Genomic DNA, 24,778 nt, shown 5'->3' on the forward strand with positions numbered 1-24,778 from the left:
GTCTGCGATAGCGCGGCTGGTGCTGCGATCGTCTCAGTCGAGGCTTGCGGTGGTGAAGCTGGACGACGAAGTGAAAGGGCGATGTGTTGCAGTGTATGAAGTGGGGAAAATTGTGGAGAAGAAGGTTGTAGGTGGAGGGGCTGAGGATGGAGGAGGTGGATCTGTCTCCAGCAACGATTGTGCTGGCTGTGCTGGAGGAGCGAAAACAAGTGGAGGAAGGAGAACGATTCAATGGGAGACTCAGAGGAATGTTCGATCATTTCTACAACGAAAAGTTTTATAGAAATGATTATTTCTGTGAAGCTGTTGTAAAAAAATGAGCGAACAATTTGTCAATAATTGAGAAAAAAGACAAATGTGATGAAGAAGCAATGGGAAAAAGTTGTTTGATTTATGCGGAGTGATAAAAAGAAGAGGAGGAAGAGGAGGAAGAGGAGGAAGAGGAGGAAGAGGAGGAAGAGGGAGGAAAAATTGAGTGCACCAGGAAGAAGGAGTGAAGAGGTTGTTCTATCTGGTCGATGGCTGATGAACAGTGTCTTGAACCAAAAAGGCAATCAACGAATGATGCGTGTGCGAATTGCACACGGGCAGACTTTTGATGTGCTGGGCGAGCTGAACATTCCGCTGTCATGAAGTTGTGCTAAGACGCAGGTGAAATGGTGGAGATGCAGCTGAGGAACAAAGCCGAAGAGGAATCTAACTTTGGAGTCGTGCGAGATCCTCGTGCAGCATGGGATAGAGAGTGAAGCAGTGATGAAGCAGGTTATTGTGGAAGACTTGGTAGTTATGTTTATCGTACTTGTTGAGTGACTCGAGTACAAAGCAGAGGAGTACGAGTTTGTGATTGATATCTTTATTAACCAAGTTGAGCTGATCCGCCTTGTGAATGAGCACATTGTGATGAAGTAGCGGAGACTGTGCTGAGGAGTGACAGCGTCTGTTGTGATGGAGCATAGATGATTCTGCGAAGGTGAAGTTTACAACTGAGAAGGAAATTGAAGATGCATGACAGAGCAGAGAAGGAGAAGAAGCAGGAAATGCGAAGGAGATTCTGAGCAATTGTTCAGCGACACTATCAGTGCATGCGTTTGAGGGTGTGTTTGATGGGGCGACTGATGCGGACACGCAGCTTATATGGTTTGGTGAGTGAATGGAAGCAGAGGTGCAGAAGGATCGGAGGCGGATTCATTCAAAAAGTCAGACAAGAGGCTTGGTACAGAAGAAGTGTTTATTTGAGAAGACAGTCAAATGCTGCACAGACGATGGGTTTACGCGGATATGATGCTTCGTACGCCATTTCTAACAGACCAAGCTTTCTCAGCGGTTGTTCCTATGGATGCTTCCATGGCATTGAAGATGGCAGCAGAGGATTTGCATTATAATTCTATTTCTTCTTCTTCTTCGTTGTCGTCGTCAATTTCTATTTTTTTGAGTGTCTGTTCCTTCTTCTCATCCTCCTCATCGTCTCAAATATCTCATCTGTCACATTCCTCTTCTTCTGTCTCTTCATCAGCCTCAGCGCATACATCTCTGGAAGCACCTGCTTTGAACAGTATATCGAATGCATGTGTTCTGACGAGTCGCCCGTTGATGTTTCTTGTTTCATTGGCTTTACGGCATTTGCACAGCTCCATCGACCTCCTCATCTCCTGATGCGACGAATGGGAAGAGTGTGACGAAGGAATTGGTGGATGCACATCATCAAGAGGAGTGGGGGATTTGAACAGACGAGGAGGCGAATAGAAGAAGCGCTTCTGCGACGAGGTGTGTAAAGATGGAGAGTACATGCCAAAGAAAAGCGGCGGCGCATCAGTTGCTGAAGAATAAAGAGGCGCAATAAGAGCAGATGAAAGAGAAGAGGATGAAGTGGTGGAGATGATAGCAGACGAAGTGACTGGAGCTGGCAAGTTTGATGAGGCAGTTGGGGCTGCAACAGCAGCAGATCGTTGGAAGCTTCCTAGATGAACCAAATGAGAAGGATGCAAGGGAGAGCTTGCCTGTGTGAGAGACAACTGCGATGTGGCTGAGGATGTGCGGGTGTGGAAAGAGTTCGTGTTCAAAGAGGAAGACAATGATTGAGATTGAGATTGAGACTGAGACTGAGACTGAGACTGAGACTGAGATGAAGGCTGAGGTTGTCGGGTGAGTGCGGGGCCAGGCGAGGTGGATGTTGACATCTGCTGGATGGTCTGAGAGAAGGAAAGAAGAGCAGAGAAAGAGGAGGAAGCGAGAGATGTTGGAGAAGTCAGAGAGGCCAAGGAAGAAGAAGCAGAGGAAGATAAAGGTGGAAGGGAAGAAGACGAGGACGACGACGAAGAAGATGCAATGGATGTAGTTGAAGATCCCCCAAGCACAATCGTAGGAGCCAATAGTGATGCAGTCACAGAAGACGATGTGTCATCAAAGAACGAGCGAAGCGTGGCTAACGCAAAAGTGGTAGATAATGGAGCGTTTGAGGTGCTTATCTCAGAGAGGAGAGCTGTTGATGAGTGTGTGCGTGCTATTGAAGTGGTTGTTTGAGTGATGGCAGGTGCAGGGAAGACGAGGGCAGTGGCTGAGACAGAGGTAAATGAGGATACTGTTTTTGAAGGAGAAGAAGAAGAAAAAGAAGGAGGAGGAGGAGAAGAAGGAGGAGGAGAAGAAGAAGAAGGAGAAGGAAAGAGAGGAAACAAGGGCTGGAGTTGAATGGCTTGGGAAAACGAATGAAGATGAAGCATATGGTTGCGAAGGAGTTTTTGAATGTTGTGAGCGAAGAGTGGGAGGTGAATGAGGAAGGCTGGAAGACGAGGAAGTTTGTGGAGTTGGAGAAGATGCATGCCGTGCTGATGTTTGCGTGTAATGTGATTATGATGAGCACGACAGTTTCGCAGAGGTCGACATAGGTCGACATAGGTGCTGATGCAAGCGACAGGATCGATCGCGTTGCAAAGTGGCGGTGTGAAAAGGACATAGAGCATTGCACCGGGGCATGATGGCACTCTTACGTAATTTTGTTCGTTACGCTTCTTGCCGAGAAAAGTGTTTGTGGTATATCAAGTGCATTTGATGATTCAGCAGTCGAACGTGTGTTGCAGCAGAGAGTGAGGGCTCATGGTGGGGAGAAAGCAGAACGGATGGTGCTGGAGGCAGAGTGGAGAGACAGGGGATATATGTCGCAGGATGCGGAGAAAGAAGTGCTGCTTGAGTTTCTGGAGTCGAAGAATCTCTAAAGAAAAGATATGGACTTGTTGATGATTTTATGGTAGTTAAAGGAGAAGAGCGCATCTGAAATTGTGGTTTTGATACTGTTGGATGCATGGAGGATTATGCTGTGGCGTAAATGCATGAGACAATTATGGTGAAAGGGAGGCAAGTGTGTTGGAGTTTCGCCATCTGATCAATGTGCATATTTTTGTGTTTGGAATTGAAGAAGAAGAGATGATGATGAAGAGAGAATGAAAATGGAGCGAAGAAAAAGGGATGACGGAAGAGATAAGATGAGTTTCGATAATTCCGTTTCAACACTTGCTTTTATCAAAGCTGAATTGGATGTTGAACTTGAATCAGAAACTGTCCAACCACTTTGATCATCATTTCCTTTGATTTCGTTTTCCTGTCTAGCAAAGTTAAGCTCATCACTCATCACAATCATTTCATTCACAACAACTTTTTTTGTTCCTGTTTGCCTTGTGAGAGAGCGCTTCATTGTCAAACAGGGGAATTGAACAATTCCACAATGTGAGTGATCAGATGCCTCGGTGCTTCTCATATATATTTCTTCTGGAGTGGGAAGGAGATAGATGCACAGAGGGATAGCCCCGCTGGTGTTTCCGTTGTAGTATCCTCGCACTCTGTCAACAGAATCCAAAGAATCTGTCACGCATGTGATGTTTTCTGATTTTGCAGTTTCTTCCAGATTGGGTGAAATGACAAAGATATCTCTTTTCCATTTGGCTGTGTTTGTTCCAAATGAGGAAGAAATGAGGAAATTGGGATTTTCATTCAACAGCTGGAGAAAAATTCCTCCGCTAAGTCCGTTGGATAAAGAACAAAAGCATCCATCAAAATTGAAGCCTTTCACTTTCACTTCATTTCCATTCCCAACACACAGCATCATCGACCCTCCGTTGGCTGATTTTGAGCTTCCGCATCTGAAAATGTTTTCGAAATCATATCTTTGTCTATAATGAAATTGAAAAAACAAATGTTGGCTATCAACTGCGAACTATTCAATAAAAAAAGCATGATTGAATAATAAATAAAAATTAAATATTTTTTGTTTAAATAAAATACTAACCACTAAATTTATCAAATTTTAAGATGCATCGTATATGTGTGTTCTATTATTGCAATCATGTTGAGTTCAGGCTCATAAAGCAAAAGAAAAATGCTATTCAAATGAAATTTTGAATTAACATTGAAAATCAAGTTTATCAGGATAAAGAATCGAAACGCACCTTGTTTATTGCATTTATTAGCAATTGCAAAGTGGTTCAATCAAGTGAAACTCTTTTTCATTGAAAAAATGATACTTTGATTTTTATCAAAAAATTTGATATATTATTTTTTGCTTTGAAAATTTTCTTCTTTGAAAGAAGTTTGCTATGAACTTGCTTACAATATTCTGCAACAAACATTTTTTAATGAAAATAATGGAAACGGATTGAAAATAATTTAACAACCATGGGTCAAATTTTTGATCTGATGTCACTTTTCAAAAAAATTTTGACATATGGGTAATTATTATTGAAAATTAATTTTCTCTGTCAAAAATTTCTGCTTGAGGTTTCTATTTGAATATTGATTAATGAACGTCGAAATGTCATATCTTCTTTTGAAGATTATTTTTTCATGAATATAATCTGAAGCATTATCTTTTAAAACAACATCAATGCATTTTTCTTTTTAACAAATAAAACCTCTCCAAAAAAAAAAAAAAAAAAAAAAAAAAAATTTTGAAGAATCGACACGTAGAAAAAATTGATGATTTCAAAAATAATCGGCATGATTTTCGATCATGGCATCTTACTGATCAACAACAAAACTTATTCAAAAATAATCTAAGGAATCCTTTTATTTTTCTAATATCTCTTTATATATGTTGAAACTGTTAAAGATTTTGAAGAAACTCACCCATCACATGTTCTCATAAAGTGAATAATCGTGGAAAACGCAGCTTTCAAATGTTATTAGAAAACTGCATTGTTTCCAAAACAAATAAATGAAAGTTTGCAATAAAGATACAATTTAATACGCTGATTAAAACGCTAGGAACGTCTGTCATTGTGTTTTCACTAAAGTCAAAAAAATATCATTTTTATTTTCACATTTTTCATAGGACAAAAGTTAAATTGAATAAATCTTAAAATTAATGGATGAGGATTGTGGTTCTGCTTCAAACCCTGGAGTATTTTAAATACAGAAATTCATGCAATTCACTTTTTCTTATTTCAACATTATCATTTCATCATCTGATAAAAAAAATAAAAAAATAAATAAAATTAACAAAAATTTTCAATTCAAAAGATTTATACAGGGAATGATCTATTAGATGCCGAGATCGTCAGTTGTGCCAAATAATCACCCATATCTTAATAACAATCTCTCTCTCTCTCTCTTTTTTTTTTTTTTTTTTTTTTAATATTTGATATTTGATTCGACAACGCTAATGTTTGTTTGAACAAACATCCTCTTATCCAATAAGCAAGGAGTTTTTTTGAATGAATTTAGATCAATAAAAAATAAATATTTTAATCAAATTATATTATCAACATATTCTGTTCGATCAAATATGCAATTTGTCATTTCATTTTTTCATTTTCATTTTCATTTGCTTTTTCTTTTAATAATTTGTAATTCATATCAGTATGAAAGCTACTACTTACAAAGCATTAAAAGTTATGCTTGCAGCTTTGTTCGGCGCATGCTCGATCATTGCTTTTATTTCCGTTTTATTGATTCATTATTTGCTTGAACAACAAAAACAATCTGCACTATCTCTTGAACAATGGAAAAAAAAGATTGCAAATATGCGCACTATTGTTATAAATTTGGAACGAAGACCTGATAGGAAAAATTTTATGATGTCTCAGCTGAAAGATACACAGCTTAAGTACGAATTCTTTCCAGCTATTGATGGAAAACTTCTAAATTCATCTGACTGCATAAACGAAAGACTTTCATTTTTGAGTCGAATACATCCTCGGACGAAATTCAATTTTACTGAAGCTTGCGAAACATTGGGTCCATATTTCTGGCAATATGGAGTTATTGGTTGCTGGCAAAGCCATCTTCAAATATATTTTGACATCGTTGAAAGGTCAAAACAAACTGGAATGGATGAGCCTGTTCTTATTTTTGAAGATGATGCAAATGTTCCTTCAAATTTGACACAAATACTACCTCAGTTGATGCCTCAACTCCCAGATGATTGGGATGCATTTTTCTTGGGAAGACATTATCACGTCTGTTCCGTAAATGTGACAAAAGACTTGTGCAAACTTGATTTTTTCTTCGGCACTCACGCTTATATTTTGAACGGAGCAAAGTCAGCAGAAAAGATTATAAGTATATCCAACACTGAAATGATTCAATTTGCAGATGTTGCATGGTTGTCGTATACCGGAGGCTATTTAAATTTCTATACTGTGAGTGGAGATCAAATCGTTAAGCAAGACGATGAAGTTAGGAAGGTCAGTGATGTTTTGTTTTATGGATAGTTATCCCTATTATTTATTTCCTTTTAATTTCTTTTCCACTTCAAAAGAAAGAAGAGATGTTTTTTAGGTTTCTTGTGGAATGTTGAGTTTGTCGAAGGACATTCGTTTCATTAGTTTTTTATATAAGGATTTTGCTTTTAATTAGTGAATAAAATATTCTTTTTGATTTATTCAGTTCTTCAATGTTTGTATTGGAAATTTGTGAGTACTCTTTTTCAAGTTATGCTTCAATAATCTTGTATTGTCTTCAACTTATTTAAAAGAATTTGGGCAGATTTTATTGGACCCGGTTTTATATATGTATTTATTTGGAGTTAACTTCACAGTCACACAAAATTAAATATTTGAGTTTTCTTTTTGAAAAAAAACTGTAGATAGAAAAAACATTAACTTCCATGATAATAACGGAAGCAGTGACTTTTTTGACTTCAGCAAAAGAAAAACCACGATTTATCTGTATTTCTTTATTTCAAAACAAATTGTTTTTTTATTTCTTTAAGAAGCATAATTTTTATTAAACAAAACAGTGCCTTTTTGTGATTATTCAGCTTTTGTTTCCTTGTGGCAGACATGAACCTTGTCGAAATGTTTAAAGACTGCATTGCGAATAAAGAACATGATTTCTCTCTTTTTTTTCAAATAAAATTTTTATCAAATTATTTTGAACACAATTACCCTGTTTAGGCTGTTTGAATAAAAGAATGATTTTTTATTAATCAACAAAAGTCGATAACAACTATCCCTTTTGCAAAAAACATTTTATAAATAAAAAAGTTTCCAAAAAGAACGTTTTCTGTTGAAAGGATATTTCTTCAATTTTTGTGGCCTTCAATCGAATTACGAAAAGGTCACTTGAATATCTATCTTCGTAATTCGTTCTTTCCCAGAAAAACCAAACTTAATTCTGGATTTGCAATTTTCAGGAGAAAATCGACCTTCTCGCTTCATTTGAAAGTTACTTAATCTGTCTCAGTGATTTATGTTATATTCCATGAAAGAATATTGCAATGCTTGCTTTGAATCCCAGAATTTCCTTTCTGTTGGCAAAGACACTCAAGCTCATTGAAATATTATCCAAAAGCAATGAAGCAGATTGAATAATATTTTCATGTGAAAGGATTACTACTGGAACTGAGGATGCTTGAATTCTAGTAATTTGCTCAAAAGTTATATTCTGAAGTTATCTTCCTTGTCTTCTTTTTCATTTTTCTGTTTGACTTGTGAATAAAGGAAAACAGAAGCATCTCAACTTTGAGATTTTTTCAAATAAATGGAAAATCGCATTTTCCACAATTATCAAATCAGATGAACTGAAAATGGAAGAAAATGAAGGGGAGATACAATTAATTGATATTTTGATAACAACTAATAAGTCTTTGCACATTGAAATTCAAAATTCTTTGGGCAGATGTTATCCTTTCTATTTCGCTTCGAAGTCATCACTCAACATTGAATTAGCACTTCTTTCTTTCATCCGCTGTCCATACGATTGATGCAACATTTGACAGCCAGCCACAGGATTGCTGCATTCAGCAACTTCATCAACCCAAGTGGCGGGACGCTTTGCCAGTGAGGAAAAAAAAAGGATATATTTTGTCGCAAAGTCAATCGTAATGTTGTTCTCCAGGCAGTTTGAAAAGAATAACTCATATTGCACACACAACAGCTCTCTCTTGCGGAACGGCTGCACTGGTTCAAAGCTGCACGTCGGCTCGAGAGAGACAGAAACATGAATGTGCAGAGGTTCCAGTCAAGCCAGACACCAGCTGAGGATGCAAGTTCCAAGCTCGTGTTCCACCTGGTGTGCAGAGACAGAGCAGCGTGCAGACTCAGAAGAAGTCAGAGGTAGAGCAGTTGCAGAACGTTCAGAGTGAAAAGAGGAAGATGCTTATGCAAAGCAGCAGTGTCTGTGCTTCTCTGAAGGAGGAAGTTTCCAGATGCTATTCAGAGACCTCTTGCAGGAGAAGCGATATCCACTGGAAAGCCGAATGCTATGCCAGTGGAGCTGCAGAAAGATCCTCCGCACACATCAGCAGCGCCTGCTTCATGAGATAAAATTATTTCATGTGAAAAAAAAAATATTTTCTGGAAAGAGAAAGAGGCGGACAAATGTGGGAGAAGCCTTTTGAAAGCAAAGGAACTTGCAGATGATGAAATGTCTGTGTGAAAAGCCATTGTTTTTCCGATATATTGCAATCTCCAAGATTGAATTTGAGTGAAAGGAAAGAGGAGACAGATGACGAAAAATGAAGAAGAAATGCTGGGGAAAGGAAACAAACACAATTTCCAGATTGAATTGAAGTGAATTTTAACGATCATGATGATGGTGATATTGCTTCATCATTGTTGCATTTTTGAGAATTGGAGAAGAACTTTCACATCGAAAACAATTATGAAAACAAATAACTTTTTTGGAAAAGGGAAATGAAAATATATTCACTGGAAACATTGTCAATAAAAGTGACGGATTCGAAAGAAAGGCACTTTCCAAACAAACAAGGATTTGTTGCTCGACAACTGAAGTGAAAGATCAAGAAAGCTATTTGAAGATCAGAATGTTAATGCGAATCTGAATGAAGTTGAAGCTGAAGCCGAAGATGCTGAAGAAGGAAAAGAAGACAAAGAAAATGATGAAGATGAAGAAACCGAAGAAGCTGATTTTTTGGAAGAACAAGATTTTGAAGTGGTTGGCGAACAACGCGAAGGCGAAGATGATTACGAAGAAGGCAAAGAAGATACAATTTATTCGAGCAATACAAACAGCTGGCAAAAAAAACTCATCAACTTTTTCTTTCTTTCTTTTATCGCTCTTCAAACATATTTCCCTTCATCATCATCAACGCTCAAGACATCTGCGTGCTTGCATCATATCTTGGCTAGCAATTCGCTTCGAATGATCGGGTTCAAATTCAACATGTTTGCTGGCTCCAATGATGCTCCCAACACATTTTGCGATTTTGAAGGAAATGATGCTGCCAAAACACAATCTGATGGGGTTTGATTGATCCGCGAAAGAGATGCTTGAAATTCGCTTCATGAACCTCAAATGCAAAGAATACGAAGAAGACGAAGAAGAAATTCGAGAAATTCCGATTTCTCATTCGTTCCAGATAGCTTTGTTAATTAAAATGTCAATCTCAATAATCATTTCTTGGAAGATTCTTTGAACGTTTGGCCTCATGAAATTGCGGTAATTGCACAATATACGACCGGCTTGGATATTTCATGAAAATGTTCATTGAGAAATAATATAAACACATACACGATTTGAAACGTGTCAATCAATGCGGAAACTCACAAAAAAAATAAAATTGAAATCAGCAAATACAAATATGTCTTGTGGGAATGATCATATTCTTTGATCAACACATTTTCTAAATAACAATTGTTTTCAATAAAAATGGAAGATCATGAAATGAAAATACATCATCTGAACAAGATGTTCCACAGCACTGATGATACATGGGATTGGTTTCAAAGGGATGTTTTGGATGCAAGGTACAAAGAGTGCAGACAATGCAGAAGAGAAATGTGTTTATATAAAAGAAATCCTAACTCAAGACAATGGAGATGCTTCAGATGTGATAGAACAATTAGTTTGCTTTCAGGTTTATCCATTGAAAATCAAAAAGTGGGATTGAACAAAATCATGCACATTTTGTTATATAAATGGATTAAATTATCTATCACACAAACCTCTCTTCTTCTTGGAATTCATAGAAATACTGTAGGTTTTTATTATTCTTTGGCTGCAGCTTCCATGTCCAAAATTGCAGTGAATTCATTTGAACCACTGGGAGGTCTGAATTCTATCGTAGAAATAGACTAGGCGATTTTGCACAAAAGGAAATTTCACAAAGGACGTTTAAAAAAGCAAATTTGGTTATTTGGAGCAGTCCAACGAAATTTAGAGGGAAAACAAGGAAAATTTTTCATTGTTCGTGTTCCAAATAGGAAAAAAAACACACTAATACCTATCATCAAAGCCAATATTTTGCCTGGAACGACAATTCATAGCGATGAATGGAAAGCATATGCCTCTCTGGAAGAGATAGGGTATACACATAAAACTGTTTGTCACAAGTATCACTTTCGTGATCCAGAAAGCGAAATTTGTACGAACATGATTGAAGGCATTTGGAGTCAGTTTCGCAGGGAAATGCCAAAAAATGGTATTAGAGAAAAATTTATTGACGATTACATATCCTCATTTGTTTTCAGCAAGACAAGAGAGCTATCATTTGTGGAAACTGTCAAAGCTATTTGCAGATACAAACCAGAAGAGTTTATTGAAGAAGAGGAGGAAGACAATGAAGAAGATGACGACGAAGAAGACGTTCCTGTCATGTTGACTGAAGATGAAGCAACTTCTGATAATTCTTTGGAAGTGAGTGACGGAGCTGAACATTCTGAATATGAGCCAGAATAAACAAGAAACAATTTCTTTCACTCATCATAATTTTTTCACATCATTCGTTTCATAATAAATACTGAAAAACAAAATTTTTTATCTTTTTCTTTAGGCAAATGGGATTTTGATCATTTTTTTTGTAATTAAAAATCTTCACATTTCCGCAAGGAATCTGCAAAAAAAATTACACGAGAATGATATAATGTATCATGTATTTGCTATATAAAACAGAATTTCAAACGGTCGTATATTGTGCAATAACCGAAATTGCTGTTGAAGCCAATCACTTCAAGCCAATGACAGAAACAACCATCGTCAAAATCCATTTCTGCTCGCTTGAAGAGCAAAGGGAAAGAAGTCAGATGAACGACAAATCTCGTATTTGGGCTTCTCTTCTTTTGATGGATTCCCTTTTGAATCTGCAACAACACATTCTGCCTGAAAAATCAGACCCATCGGAAATGAATGCTTCCAGATGGAGCAGTGCTTTGGAAGAATTTGATGTGCGATGCGAGACAAGTTCTGCAACTGGGACGATTTTTTCTCGAATTCGAATGCACATTTTCACATTTGGCAGAAATTCTGCTTTTTGTGCCTTTGAGCGAGGTTTGCTCATCATGCTTGGAATATCGCTTATTTTTCTGTTTCAACTTGGCATTTCCACAAAAGCTTCTGTTTGTGTGGAATTGTTGAAAATCAATTTTTTTCTGATTTGACACATAATTTTTCTTTCTCTTTTGATGATCTTTTGTTCTTAATAAATAAATGAGCCATTTTCATTTTTGGGTTTTCCACATACATATATTTGTCGATCAAAAGAAGTTTTTGAAATTTTGATTTTGGAGCAAGTTATGCATGAGATCAAATAAAATCGTTCTCTAAATCTTCAGCCCCAGCTGCTTGGGAAGTGTGCTTTGTTTCATTTTGTCCTGTCAGATTGATATGTGATTTTGTCAATGCTTTTATTAAATGCATAAATTTGAACACATTTTCAATTTTATTTCAAATAACAGCGTTTTCTTGGATGTGCCTGCTTATGTTTATTCCTTTTTTCTGTTCTGTAGCTGCACTGGTTGAGGAAGGATATGCCATGAAAACAGATGCGCATGCTCAGGATGACGACTCGTATGAAGTTCCAAAAATCATCTGGCTTTATTGGGAAGGAGAAATGAATCCGGAAGTGCGCTTTCTTTTGCACAACTTGAAGGAAAAAGTCAAGAATTTCACTCCTATATTTATCACAGATTCGACGCTAAGTTTGTATTTGGATCGAAAAACACTTACATCCGAATTGAAGAAACTTCCTTTGGCGAATCAAGCTGATTTTATTCGCTTTTCGTTGCTTTACAAGTATGGAGGTGTGTGGATGGATGCAACGACATATATTTGCAATGAAACTATTTTAGAAGACTTTCATCGAAATTTGACAAAGGCTAAAGCAGATGTGCTTGCCTTCAATACCCATTGGTCTCCCGCATATCATATCGAACTTGGGTTTATGATGGCACCTAAGGGAAGCCCGCTTCTTGGAAAAGTCTTGGAAGAATTCAAGATTATGTTGCCTATGGGACGTTTATCATACATGAAAGATCGAATTTATGGTGGAGTGGAAATTAAAAGTCCCGATATCCACCAATTTGGTTCGGATCCGGAGCATGATTACTGGGGGACTTATTTCATAGCTTATGTTTGCATGCAAACAGTTGTCCAGCGCGATTACAAAGGAAAGCCAAATGCCATTCTTATGGATTCGGAAGATTATTTTTACAAACTGAATATTGGTTGCAATTGGAATACCAAGTGTATTGCGGATAGGTGGGAAAACGATCCAGAAGTGCGGCAGTATCCAATCACAAAGTTTTATTCTGGAACAAGAGGGATTGTGAAATTCCCGGAAGTTGATGTTATTTAGATTAATTGTTATGCTATGTTTTGTTATTTTTCAAAATAACAGTCAGTTATGCTTGTATTTATCTTTTTTTAAATTCAATAAGTGATTGCCGTATTTATATTCCTTCCTTTTTTCACTGTTTGTGAGAGATTAATTAATCAATCAAACACACATCTTTTTTTGAAAACTTTTTATTTTATTTTGTTTTGTTTTCCTTTCATGATTCTTTTTGTATAAACATTTCGTCCAATAATCAGATAAATAGCAAATTTTTGAAAAATGAAATAAAATGTTTGCATTTATGTGATTCTTTTAATATTGCAATTGCAATTTCTCTTTGACAATTTTCCTCAGTATCATTTTTTGTGTTGTGTTTTTTCAAATGGAAAATTCTTTTTTTATGCTCACAAACAACAACAAAAATCAATCAGCTCATAAGTTTTTCAATAATTAATTTCAATTATTTTTTCAGTTAATTGTTCTCAGTCTTTGCTTCAATTATAATTTTTGTGAATCATGTTTGACGAATTTTTGAAAAGCAGTTGAAAGACAATTCTATTTTCAATCACTTTTTTCTTTTCTTTTCTTTTCTTTTGACTCGTGGACAAAGTGAACAGAAGTATCTCAGCTTTGATTTTTTCTTTTGATCATTGGAAAATCGTATTTTCCACGAATCATCTTCCAGCTTCACCACCACATGCTTGGATTGCTTTGATCGCCACACCAGCTGCGTTATTAATGATGGCAGCACAGACAAATCAAACAGATCAAAGAATGGTAAAAATGCATTTACATCAGTTGCTGTTAAATATTCTCTTGCTCCCCGTCTTCGTTCCCTTTAACGCTGTTTGTGAAGAAAGAAGCTGAAACAGCTGAACTGAAAGCATAGCCAAAAGTGCGTCAATACAAACTCACGCACAACATCCCCATACAACACAACCAGCTGTGTAACGCCATATCCCTCGAAGCATCTGCAGCGCCCGCTGCAACAGCAGCGGCAACAAAAGCAGCAGCAGCAGCTACAATCTGCATGTGCTGCATATACACCCCAGCTGCCTCAGACACCACAATCAGCAGCCGCCTCTCGATGTCTTCTATTTCTTCTGCAGATCTGCATGCTGCTCCAGTTGAAAAAGAAGAAGACGGCAAAGAAGAAGAAGTCTATGACGTTGACAAAAATGGAAACGATTGTGAATGTTCATCTCCAGCTGGTACTTATCTTCGCATCCTGACTGGAGAAGCAGACCAGTGGGCTGTTTCAGTTAAAGAAGAAGAAGAGGAAGAAGAGGAAGAAGATGATGATGAGATGGAAGAAGAAGAAGAAGAAGAAGAAGAAGAAGAAGAAGAAGAAGAAGAAGAAGAAGAAGAAGAAGAAGAAAAAGAAGGAGAAGAAGGAGGAGAAGGAGAAAGAATGGAAGATTACAACAGAACTGGTTGTGAAGAGGAAGAAAGTTATGTAACTGTTCTAACTGCTCCGTCGGCTTCAGCTTCTTCCTCAAATAACATGAGTTTAAATACAAATCAGATGGAAGATTCTGCAGGTTCAGTATCTTCTTTCTTTTCGGCTTTCTTCTTCTTCTTCTTCTTTTACAAATTCAATTTCATTAATGCCTCTTCTTCTTCCTCTTCCACTTTTTGTTTGCTTTTCAAAGATTCTCACTCCTGAAACAAACAAAAAAATCAGCTACAAACAGCGCTTGGCGTTCAATCTGAATTTAAAAGCGAAACTTCAGATGCACAGCTGATGGCTGAGCTGAAGGAGAAATTGATGTCTTTTTGCGTATTTTGCAGACATTCTCTTTGGAAGTGCTGAAGACAAGCTGCATGGAAATGTCCGCCTTGTGCCGACGGTTGGGACGACTTTCACAAATTCGATTATCCGTACATGAAGAAAGTGGATATGGAAGGAGAAAAAGATGACAATGAAGAAGGAGAAGGTGAAAAAGAAGAAGACTATGTTGATGATGGTAATGTTCATGAGTGAGAAGTAGAAGTAGAAATTGAAGTTGAAGAAGAAGAAGAAGAAGAAAAACAAGAAGAAAAACAAGAAGAAAAACAAGAAGAAAAACAAGAAGACGAGAATGACAGTGATTATGATATGGAAAAGGATAAGAAATGTTATTTTCTGAGGAAATTTTTGTTGTTGTTTGTTAGAGAGAAATATACAAATACATTTTGCTTATCTTTCTCTTTATCTTTTCCATTTTTTCCCTCTCTTTTTCACAATTTTCCTCATCTCCATTCATTTTTTTCCTTCTTTCTTCAACTTTATCAGTTCAATCTTTTCTCTCCATCTCTCTTTTCTCTGTCAAAATTCTATCCCTCTTTGCACAAATCATCTGTTTGCTATTTTCCTTCTTTCTCCTTTTCCTTTGATCCTTTTCTTTTGCTCCTTTTCCTTTGCTTCTTTTCCTTCTCCTTTGCTTCTTCTGCTGAAATCCTCAAAACCCCACGTGTTTTCATTTTTGAACCACATCCAGAGAATTATAAATGCTGCAGAAATATTTCCCTTCATTTAATTGTCCCCGTTTTCATTTTATCTTTCTGCTTCTTTTTCTTCTCATTCACTCAATTCATTTTTCTCTCTGGAGATTCCCCTTTTCAGAGCATCTTTTTGGTATTTTGAAGATAAAATTTATCCAAACGTTTTCTTCATCTTATCTCAAAGCGAATATTTTGGTGCAATACTTTTCTCTTCTTTCTCTGTATCTTTTCTTCTTTTCTTCTTTTCCTCTGTGTCATTCCGTTTTCTTCTTTCCAACTTCTTCTTTCTTTCTTTTTCTCTCTTTCTCTTTCTCTTTCTTTCTCCAATGGCATGATTCTCTCTTTCTCTTTCCAGAATTGTTCGGTTCTCCCTCTTTCTTCTTTAATTGTTATTCTTTCCTCCATTACCACTCATAGCAACTTTTCTTTTCCACAATCACTTTTTTCCTTATTTTCCAGTCAATTGCTGCATCTTCTCTCCGTTTTCTCTTCTCCTTTTGGAAATCCTCCTATTTTTGATTCCAATTCAAAGTTTCTGGAATCCATTTCACATTTTATTCATCCTATTCTGCTAATTGCATCAAAATTGTGAGCCTTGCCATAAAATCTTCCAGTTGCATATTTCCATCAAACAGTTTTCTGAAATGACAAAGAAAGATAAATAACATGAAAATTTTGTTGCTTTTTTGAATGTGAATGCCCAGCCAGCCCATCAGCCCCAACAAATAAGTCGCTTCTGCCAAACACTCTCAACAAATAAGCCAAACAAACTGCTTTTTCTCCCTTTCAAGCTCATGTCAAGCATTGTAAGGCTATGCATCACACAAACCAGATGGTAGAAGTCACGAATATCATCATTGAATGTAATGCAAATATGAACAATCTCATAAACTTCTGAATCTTTCGCGAAATGCAAAGAAGGCGTTTCTTTCTATGGCATTCCTGTTCATAGTCATTCTGTATTCATTCAAATATCACCTTTAAATAAAAATGAATGAAATAAAAAAAGTCAAACCATCTTTTTGGCCTCGAAATATTTTCCCATCTCCAATGCACTTGAAATGATCAATCCAGCAGTCTTCCTTGTTCTCCAAAATTGCCTCTTGCCACATTTTAAAAAAAAGAAAACTGGTCAATAAATGGCTGGCATAGATCGTCATCGAAAGCAGAGAATTCTTTATGAACCCGATTATGAAGTAAAGTGAAAGTTCACATAATCCAAATAAACAAGAAATCAACTCTTTTTTATTGATTTATTCAATGCCAAGTCTTCGCTGATGGCATGCCAGTAGGATTCATGCAAAATGCAAATGAGATTGTAATTGAGGACTGCTGAGTGCTTCGTTCTGTTCGCTTCCTCCATTGTCCAACCCCCAATTCCCTTTCCTTTTCCACAAAACCAACCTCCCAATAAAAAAATCACACAAAACAAGTCCTGCGCAAAAGATATGCCGAGTGAAACACATTTCCCACAAAATAAACAAGCCGTTGAATTCAATCCTACAGAAACATTCTACTCGCTTTTTCTGCATCTTGCTTGAGTTATTTTTCATTCAAAATCTTGCAGTCGATGTTACACCATATGTTTTGCAATATATTTATAAGTCTAAATATATGCAATTTCCCCTATCAATTTCCTTTTTGCAAGCAATCGTTGCAAACAGCCATCCGCTCCTCCTTCTGTTAACAAAATCCATGCCCTTCTGCAGTGCTATATCTCGCATGAGCGCATTTGTAATCGTGGTTCTAAGCACTTAAACACGCCCTTATTGCAGACAATCACCAATATAAAATCTTCACTTATAAAATTATAGGTTGTTAACCCTTATTTATTTGTTCAAAAACTAGATTATTTTGTTTCACAGATTAACTTGTTTTGAGACAAAAATCATTTATGACAAAAGAGGTTTCGAAACCTACATTATTTAAAAAATTTTGATTTGGTTTTTTTAATTCTATTGATTCTATTGCACCACAAATATTTCGAAAATGAATTTATTAACTGTTTTGAATTCAATTCGCAATTTTGCAGTCACCTTCAAAAATACAAATGTTTATAGGTTTGCAACGTTTTATAAGAAATAGTTTGTTTTAAAAATGAATGAATGTTTTTTCTCTTTTGATTTTTTCACTTTTTTTTGAGAAACTTTCACGGCTGGAACAATTCACTGAAAAAGAACAGAAACAGAAAATCGTTGAAATGAATGAAATACTTGATGAAATGAATAAAGAAGAAATTAAGGATATTTTCAGCAAAGAACTGTTCAATGAAATACATAAAATGATTGAAGAAAAGAAATTGTCGATGGGAAATGCAATTTTGCTGCTGAAGCACATTGGATATTTGCGAACCTCGAGAAGAATGTTTATTTGTGGCTTTGAAGAATCTTCATTGGGCAAAAGATTTGAAAATAGGATTTTTAACGAGAATAAGAAAAAAGAAGGAAAGAACGAAAAGCTTCTTGGTGATCTTTGCGAATGCTTATTTTTGCTTGCAGGCATGTTTTCTTCGGAATTGTTTTCAATCTGTGTACCCTGCCTGTTGAAATTTGCCTTGAAGAAAGATGAAGACGAGGAAATTCAAAAAGAAGTTGAAATGGCTTAACTGGCTTTGAGCAATATTGTTTTAAGTGTATGTTTATTTCTATTTCATTTTTGAAGTTATTGATTTTTTCCGATTTTTATTAGGAAGTGCCAAAAGAACTGCATTTGAATGAAATCAAAGAGATAATCCAATATTATCAAGAGCATCACAACCTCACTCGACTTGCCTATCAGTCTGCTTGGGACTTTTTGATTTTCAGATTGGTCAATGATGAAAGCTTGGATGAAGTGATTGCGAATGAGCTGCATTTTGGAAGAGAGTCAACAAAAGAACTGGAAGTGCTAACAAGAAATGTGGATTGGAAGAGGAAAGAAGAAGAAATGAAAAAAGAAGAAGCGAATGAAGTGCTTGTAATCACGGGATGGACGAAAACAACAAAGTCCTATTTTTCATGTTGTCAATTGCGGAATGAAGAATTTGTAGGGCTTCTTGGAAGCATTGTTCAGATATATCGAACAGCGAAGGATAATTACGAAGAAATTAGATACTGGTGCGTTTTTTCCTTGAGAAATGCCGCAGGTAACGGATTTGTACCAGTTGATGACTTGCTGAAAGGAGGAGCAACCAATACTGTTTTGGAGGAGATGCAGCAACGAACATTGAAAGATAAAATGGCAAGAGAAAACTTGCATTTCTTTTTGAGTGTTTCAGAAAGATTGAAAGAAGAGAAAAAAGATGAAAAGGCAGAAGCAGAAAGAAAGAAAACCAAAAGGAAGGTGCTTGAAAAGATAGAAGAAGAAGGATACGAGGATATCATCACAAGTTTTCATGGAACTTTTTGTTTGCTGAGCAGAAAACACTATCCTCTTTTGTCGTTGGATGTTTCAGTTTATTTTGTAAACGTTTAGCCAAATTCTTTTCATTTGGCTTTGTTTCTCAAATTTTCAATTTTTCTTTTTTTCATCATTTCACTGACGCCAAAGATCATTCAAAATGAAAAGCTTTCATTCAAGTTATTAATTTTATAAGCATAATTTAGTTAACAAACAAATAAATAAATGCAAAAATCAAATTCTCCTTTATGGATGGGCATTTATTCAGCATATAAATATTCTTTGTGAATGAGCGAACGATTGAAAGAAATTTCATTTTGAAAAAGAAAATATGAAATTCACTTTCTTCTCTTCGATCTGAGAGTTTGTAGTAATTGGGATTTATGGATAACTTTCTGAATTTTCTCTTTCCATCATTTCTTTTCGTCTCTGTGATCTTGTTCGAATAATAAACTGGATGCATTTTTCTTCGATGATTTCATTTTCGTTTTTAACATTTTCATTGTTCGTGGCATTTGATTGCTTTTCGTGGATAGATTGAGACTCATTATCATCTGGTTCTTCAATACGGTCTGGTTGTGAGATCTCTTCTCTTGCTTTCTCTGTTTCATGGCCTTCTGGCATACTTGATTGTTGATTGATGGGAATAATGGAATCCTTTTCGTCTGGTGTGGATGTGGATGGAGGAATTGTGGAAGGCTGTTGAATTGTTTCATTTGCCTCCTGATTCGATGAAATTATCTGTGCCATCTTGTTTGATATGTTGGATTTGAAATAATGCTTTATCACTGTGTTGCTTCTGGGGGATAATCTTGCGAATTTTGCCACCTGTTCGACTGGGGTTCCCGCCATTGTTAAGGCTGATATAGAGGCATGTTTCAAGGTGTATGGGCTGTTGTTCGAAGGGATTCTTGCATATTTCATCATTTCGCTGGCTGCTTTTCGTATTGCACGGGCCTTCATTGGATCATATGTTGAAGAGCTCAGAAATAGTTTATTGGCAGTTGGATTGTGAATTTTCACCCGATCCCATTGATCTTTAACGGCTGTTGCTGGACATATCAAACTTTCCTTGCTGAGGAATGGGATGACAATGTTGCTTCTTTCAAGTCCACTTTTGAGTGATGCATTCAGGTTAATTGATTGCTTATCTATTTCTGATTCCTTTAGATTAATTCTTTCCAGTTCTGTGAAGCGGCACGCAGAGAACATCATGCACAAACAAATTGTTTTCTTCGTAAGCTGTGAGAATGACAAATTTTCGTTCTTTCCAATCGTTTCTATATACGTGAATAGTTGTTGAGGGTTTTTACATATAATCTTGTCTCTTTTTCTTTCTGCATTCCGATCTCCTGAATGATCTAAACAGGATTGAAATCAAGGTGTTCTCCCCAAGTGATTTTCCGTATAATACTGATGTTAGGAAGGAAATTGCAGATCTGACAATTCTCAATAAAAAGCTTTCATTCCGTTGTTTTTCAAGGCGACAAACACATCCAAGCATCTTTTTTGCCAAATCTGAAATTTTGAAGGGATGTCTTTGAATTTCAACTGATCCCATCCGTCTTTGAAATGTGTGAAACCACAAGTGTATCCCATCCATGTGGCACTTGCGACACTGTTTTTGCACTCTTCGGCTTGTTCATGTGACATGCTTCTTGATGCCAAAATCTCATTCCACCACGATTCTCCCTTTTCGGTTATGGATTGATTACGCATATCCTCAGTCTCCCTGGAGGAAGCGTTGCATTCATTAGCTTCATCTATCTTCCTTCCCTGATTATCTCCTCCGTTCTCCTCCATGTCCAAGAGATGTGATTTGTGTTGTTCAGAAGTGGTTCCCATTTCTGACCCTTCTAATCGGGAAGAAGAAGGAGAACTCGAGCTCTCTCCATCGCTGCTTTTCGGATCACTGCTGGAATCAGAGGAACTGGTAGATGCGCAAGAACCGTCTCGTTTCTCCATGAAATTTGTAACCCGTCTTGACTTTGATTGCTTCCCTGCCCGCACCATTTCGTTGATTTTGAGTTTTCTTTTGTTGCGAAGGCATCGAGTGTGATGCGCATCTGAAGCTGATTGGGGATCTCTTCGAGTGCTTCTTGTTCAACTTCGTAATCTCCTCCTTTAACCAATCTCGATAGTCCATCTGCTCTGACGTTTCTCTCTCCGGAAATATGTTGAGCTTTCACAACAACTTTCAGCGCTTGGGTTTGATTTCACATTTTCTTCTGAAGGGTTCTGAGATTCGGACCCGCTCCCCTTCGATTCAGATTGCAAACTGCTGTTGTGTTGTCTGATCGAATAAGCAGATTTCCTATTTCTTGATTTCGAACGGAATTTGAGAAATGCGCGATGACTTGATTTATTGCGAATAGCTCTCTGTAATTGGAACTTTGGTTTCTAATTGGAGGTGGAAGAGGTTTGTGAAAGTCCAGCATTTGATTGTTGATTTTTTGTGTTGAGCCCATGGCAAACCCTGATGCATCTGTCGTAAGAATTGCTTCTGGTCGAAACACAGGATTCAATTTCCTTGGTTGGTTCTCTTTCAGCCTTTCGCTCCACTTCCAGAGGCAATTTGTTATCGATGCTTTCACGCGCATTTTTCCTTTCCATCCATTCAGACTCAAAGCTTTGTTTGGGAGTTTGTACAGTTGTGACAAATTCAGGGAGGCTTCTTGATACACGAATCTGGTTGCATTCAGTTTCCCTATCAACGAGGCAATCTTCTTTATCGAAACAACTCTTTTGTACTGGGAAATCCTCCTCCATTTCTTGCGATCTTTCATCAGCTCAACTCTCTTCGATTCCTTCATCAGTAATACACACTGATTGGTATCCCATTGGAAGCCCAAAAATTTGAACTGCTGACTTGGAATTAAATGACATTTTTCTGAATTGACTAATAGTCCCAATTTGTTGAACATCAATAGGGTTTTCTCCACAATAATATTGATTTCCTGTGGGTGTGAATGAAGAAGAACAATATCGTCCAGGTATGCAATTGTTCTCACACCCCATTCCTCCCTCATGTATTTTAGGACTTTTCTCATCACTTTTGTGAACGTTCGAGGAGCATCTTTGAATCCGAAAGGCATTCCGTGGAAAGCGTAGTATCTTCTTTTGAAAACGAACGAAAGGAATGGCGATAATTCTTAGCTGATTTTTATAAGATAATAAGCTTGGCTAAAGTCCATCGTGACTGTGTAATCCTTTTCTTGTATGATTTTCTCCACTGTTCTGTGGTCTTCTTGCTTGTAATAAATCGTCTTGATTGAATTATTGAGTCTTCGGCAATCCACGATTTGCCTCCAGCCACCGTCTTTCTTTCTGATAACAAACACTGGATTCAAATGCTTCACATCCTTCTCCTGAATCGGCTTGATGATATTTGTTTCCAGTTGCTTCTTGATCATCTCTGAAAAGGCTTGTTGGGCTTCTTGACTCTGATGCTCCAAAGGGTTGAATACTCCTGTTTTCTTGAGTGATTCCTTCGAGGCTTTGCTCCTCCATACTGGGATTACTCCTTTCCCAATAATTCGTGATCCTCCAATTTTTTCCCATTCTTCTCGAAATAAACAAGTTCTTCCTCCAACCATTGCCTCTTGTCGGACTTCTTCGGGCTGTTGAATGCTGTTCGTTTCTTCTATTGGAATTTTCGTTCCCCTGATTGTCTTCTTATAGCGAAACCTGAAGCTCTTGTCCGCAGCCGGCTTTGGTTTTGTTATCTTGACAACCAGGGAGCTGCTTGAAAAAATCACTTGCTTACTGATCTTCTGGTTGGAATTGTTCTGACTCTTATCGAACTTCTTCTCACAGGCCAACTTGTTGTTTGCAGCTTGAATTGTTGACTCTTTTCTGTTTTTCTCCATTCTTCAAGAACTTCTGATTGCCTTTGAGTAAGAAGACTGGTAGCTGCACTCTCCTTCATCTGTGCAGCTGCCCTAAAGCCGAATCTTCCTTGAATTCTTACAGTTCTTGCTTCCTTCGGAGCTTTTGAAACTAATAAAATTGTATCTGCAATTGATCCTTTTTCGTCATCTTTTTCTTTTAATTTCGCATGTGTGTAAAGCAGAATTTTAATGGCCGGATATAGAAACGCTTCAGTTCGCTCGCCTGCCTTATCCAATGCGTCGTTCATCCAATTATCTGTTCTCGAAGCTGCAGGAGGGGCCTTTGGCAGAAATGGACTTAAATCATCTTCCTTCAGGTCAATAATAAGATCTTCCAAATATCTTTCTGGTAAATCCATATCATATAAGCTGCAATCCGGATCTCTGAGAAATATTGTTTTAAAACGATTTTCCAGAAGCAAACAATCCTCGCCATGGCTTTCTTTTGCTTCTGAAGCTCCCGGGATCTGTTGGGAAAATTCAGAACTGGAATGAGAAATCATACTCGAAAATATCTCTCCCGGAGGTCCATTTGACATCATCAATGTGGTAGAATTCAACGCGGGTCCAGTGCTGAGTGGAGAGCTATGGAGCATTCTTTTTTCAGATTCTCCGTGACTGACCCTTAAGTGATACTCTCAGATCGAAGAGAAGAAAGTGAATGAATGTTTTCTTGCAAGTCAAAATGCTTGCGTTTTGATTAGTCGCAAAAATCACGATTATATTGAAATATATATTTTTAGAAAGAAAAAAAAATTAATTTGAATGCAAACGTTCTCATAATTAATTATTTTTGGTGTAATTGTAAAATAAATATCATGTGAAGCCATCTTAAAAATCAGAATATGAAAATAAGAAAGAAGAAGAAGAAGAAGAAGAAGAAGAAGAAGAAGAAGAAGAAGAAGAAGAAGAAGAAGAAGGAGAAGAAGGAGGAGAAGGAGAAAGAATGGAAGATTACAACAGAACTGGTTGTGAAGAGGAAGAAAGTTATGTAACTGTTCTAACTGCTCCGTCGGCTTCAGCTTCTTCCTCAAATAACATGAGTTTAAATACAAATCAGATGGAAGATTCTGCAGGTTCAGTATCTTCTTTCTTTTCGGCTTTCTTCTTCTTCTTCTTCTTTTACAAATTCAATTTCATTAATGCCTCTTCTTCTTCCTCTTCCACTTTTTGTTTGCTTTTCAAAGATTCTCACTCCTGAAACAAACAAAAAAATCAGCTACAAACAGCGCTTGGCGTTCAATCTGAATTTAAAAGCGAAACTTCAGATGCACAGCTGATGGCTGAGCTGAAGGAGAAATTGATGTCTTTTTGCGTATTTTGCAGACATTCTCTTTGGAAGTGCTGAAGACAAGCTGCATGGAAATGTCCGCCTTGTGCCGACGGTTGGGACGACTTTCACAAATTCGATTATCCGTACATGAAGAAAGTGGATATGGAAGGAGAAAAAGATGACAATGAAGAAGGAGAAGGTGAAAAAGAAGAAGAAGAAGAAGAAGAAGATAATAATAATAATAATAATAATAATAATAATAATAATAATAATAATAATAATAATAATAATAATGATAATGATGATAATGATGAAGAAGAAGAAGAAGAAGAAGAAGATGATGATGATGAATGAATGAATGAATGAATGAAGGTGTTAACTTTCATGTCTTTCATCAGATGATTTTGTTGAGAGACAAATGAGAAGATCAATTCAGAATTGGTGAGCGCTGCAGTTGCTGTCATCTGCTCAATCATCTGGCCAAAATGACAAATTCACAGCAACCTTCATTCTCTTTGCAGACATTTCAATGAAGGCACAAATGTTTGCCTATCCAATCTCAAAAGCTGAAAGTCTGTGAAACTCCAATTTCAAATGAAAAACGGATCCGAAAGTTTTATTTTTTTGTTGAGTCCTCTTGCCTCTCTTCATTTCCCTTTCGATAATTGAAAAATAAAATAAAAATAAAATAAAATAAAATAAAATAAAAAATAAAAAATAAAAAATAAAAAATAAAATAAAATAAAATAAAAT

General features: G+C 36.8%; 9 protein-coding genes across 9 annotated transcripts; 4 read left to right on the forward strand and 5 right to left on the reverse strand.

The window, feature by feature from the left end:
- Nucleotides 1–772: 772 nt before the first annotated feature.
- MONOS_17212 (uncharacterized protein) lies at nucleotides 773–2,717 on the reverse strand (the record flags this gene model as incomplete). Its single annotated transcript, XM_067870110.1, has 1 exon — nucleotides 773–2,717. The coding sequence occupies one exon, from the start codon at nucleotides 2,715–2,717 to the stop codon at nucleotides 1,476–1,478; it is 1,242 nt and encodes a 413-aa protein (XP_067732588.1). The 3' UTR covers nucleotides 773–1,475.
- MONOS_15810 (uncharacterized protein) lies at nucleotides 2,718–3,209 on the forward strand (the record flags this gene model as incomplete). Its single annotated transcript, XM_067868710.1, has 2 exons — nucleotides 2,718–2,827; nucleotides 3,020–3,209. 2 exons carry the CDS (start codon nucleotides 2,718–2,720, stop codon nucleotides 3,207–3,209), a joined length of 300 nt encoding a protein of 99 aa, XP_067732589.1.
- Nucleotides 3,210–3,376: 167 nt separating this feature from the next.
- MONOS_15811 (uncharacterized protein) lies at nucleotides 3,377–4,096 on the reverse strand (the record flags this gene model as incomplete). The annotated part of the gene is made up of 1 exon (XM_067868711.1): nucleotides 3,377–4,096. One exon carries the CDS (start codon nucleotides 4,094–4,096, stop codon nucleotides 3,377–3,379), a length of 720 nt encoding a protein of 239 aa, XP_067732590.1.
- Nucleotides 4,097–5,791: 1,695 nt separating this feature from the next.
- Nucleotides 5,792–7,313, forward strand: MONOS_15812 (putative Glycosyltransferase family 25 (LPS biosynthesis protein)). The gene has a single exon (XM_067868712.1). The coding sequence runs from the start codon at nucleotides 5,847–5,849 to the stop codon at nucleotides 6,696–6,698; it is 852 nt and encodes a 283-aa protein (XP_067732591.1). The 5' UTR covers nucleotides 5,792–5,846; the 3' UTR covers nucleotides 6,699–7,313.
- A 3,544-nt stretch (nucleotides 7,314–10,857) lies between these two features.
- Nucleotides 10,858–11,127, forward strand: MONOS_15813 (uncharacterized protein; the record flags this gene model as incomplete). The annotated part of the gene is made up of 1 exon (XM_067868713.1): nucleotides 10,858–11,127. One exon carries the CDS (start codon nucleotides 10,858–10,860, stop codon nucleotides 11,125–11,127), a length of 270 nt encoding a protein of 89 aa, XP_067732592.1.
- An 842-nt stretch (nucleotides 11,128–11,969) lies between these two features.
- Nucleotides 11,970–13,565, forward strand: MONOS_15814 (putative mannosyltransferase). Its single transcript, XM_067868714.1, has 2 exons — nucleotides 11,970–12,016; nucleotides 12,123–13,565. The coding sequence occupies exon 2, from the start codon at nucleotides 12,134–12,136 to the stop codon at nucleotides 13,019–13,021; it is 888 nt and encodes a 295-aa protein (XP_067732593.1). The 5' UTR covers nucleotides 11,970–12,016; nucleotides 12,123–12,133; the 3' UTR covers nucleotides 13,022–13,565.
- A 5,678-nt stretch (nucleotides 13,566–19,243) lies between these two features.
- MONOS_15879 (uncharacterized protein) lies at nucleotides 19,244–20,875 on the reverse strand (the record flags this gene model as incomplete). Its single annotated transcript, XM_067868780.1, has 2 exons — nucleotides 19,244–20,142; nucleotides 20,446–20,875. The coding sequence occupies 2 exons, from the start codon at nucleotides 20,873–20,875 to the stop codon at nucleotides 19,244–19,246; spliced, it is 1,329 nt and encodes a 442-aa protein (XP_067732594.1).
- A 203-nt stretch (nucleotides 20,876–21,078) lies between these two features.
- On the reverse strand, nucleotides 21,079–21,957 carry MONOS_15880 (putative Reverse transcriptase (RNA-dependent DNA polymerase); the record flags this gene model as incomplete). The annotated part of the gene is made up of 1 exon (XM_067868782.1): nucleotides 21,079–21,957. One exon carries the CDS (start codon nucleotides 21,955–21,957, stop codon nucleotides 21,079–21,081), a length of 879 nt encoding a protein of 292 aa, XP_067732595.1.
- A 659-nt stretch (nucleotides 21,958–22,616) lies between these two features.
- MONOS_15881 (uncharacterized protein) lies at nucleotides 22,617–23,348 on the reverse strand (the record flags this gene model as incomplete). The annotated part of the gene is made up of 1 exon (XM_067868783.1): nucleotides 22,617–23,348. One exon carries the CDS (start codon nucleotides 23,346–23,348, stop codon nucleotides 22,617–22,619), a length of 732 nt encoding a protein of 243 aa, XP_067732596.1.
- Nucleotides 23,349–24,778: the final 1,430 nt, after the last annotated feature.

Source organism: Monocercomonoides exilis, assembly GCF_001643675.1.
Source record: "Monocercomonoides exilis strain PA203 chromosome Unknown scaffold9-1957334, whole genome shotgun sequence".
Classification (NCBI taxonomy): domain Eukaryota; phylum Preaxostyla; order Oxymonadida; family Polymastigidae; genus Monocercomonoides; species Monocercomonoides exilis.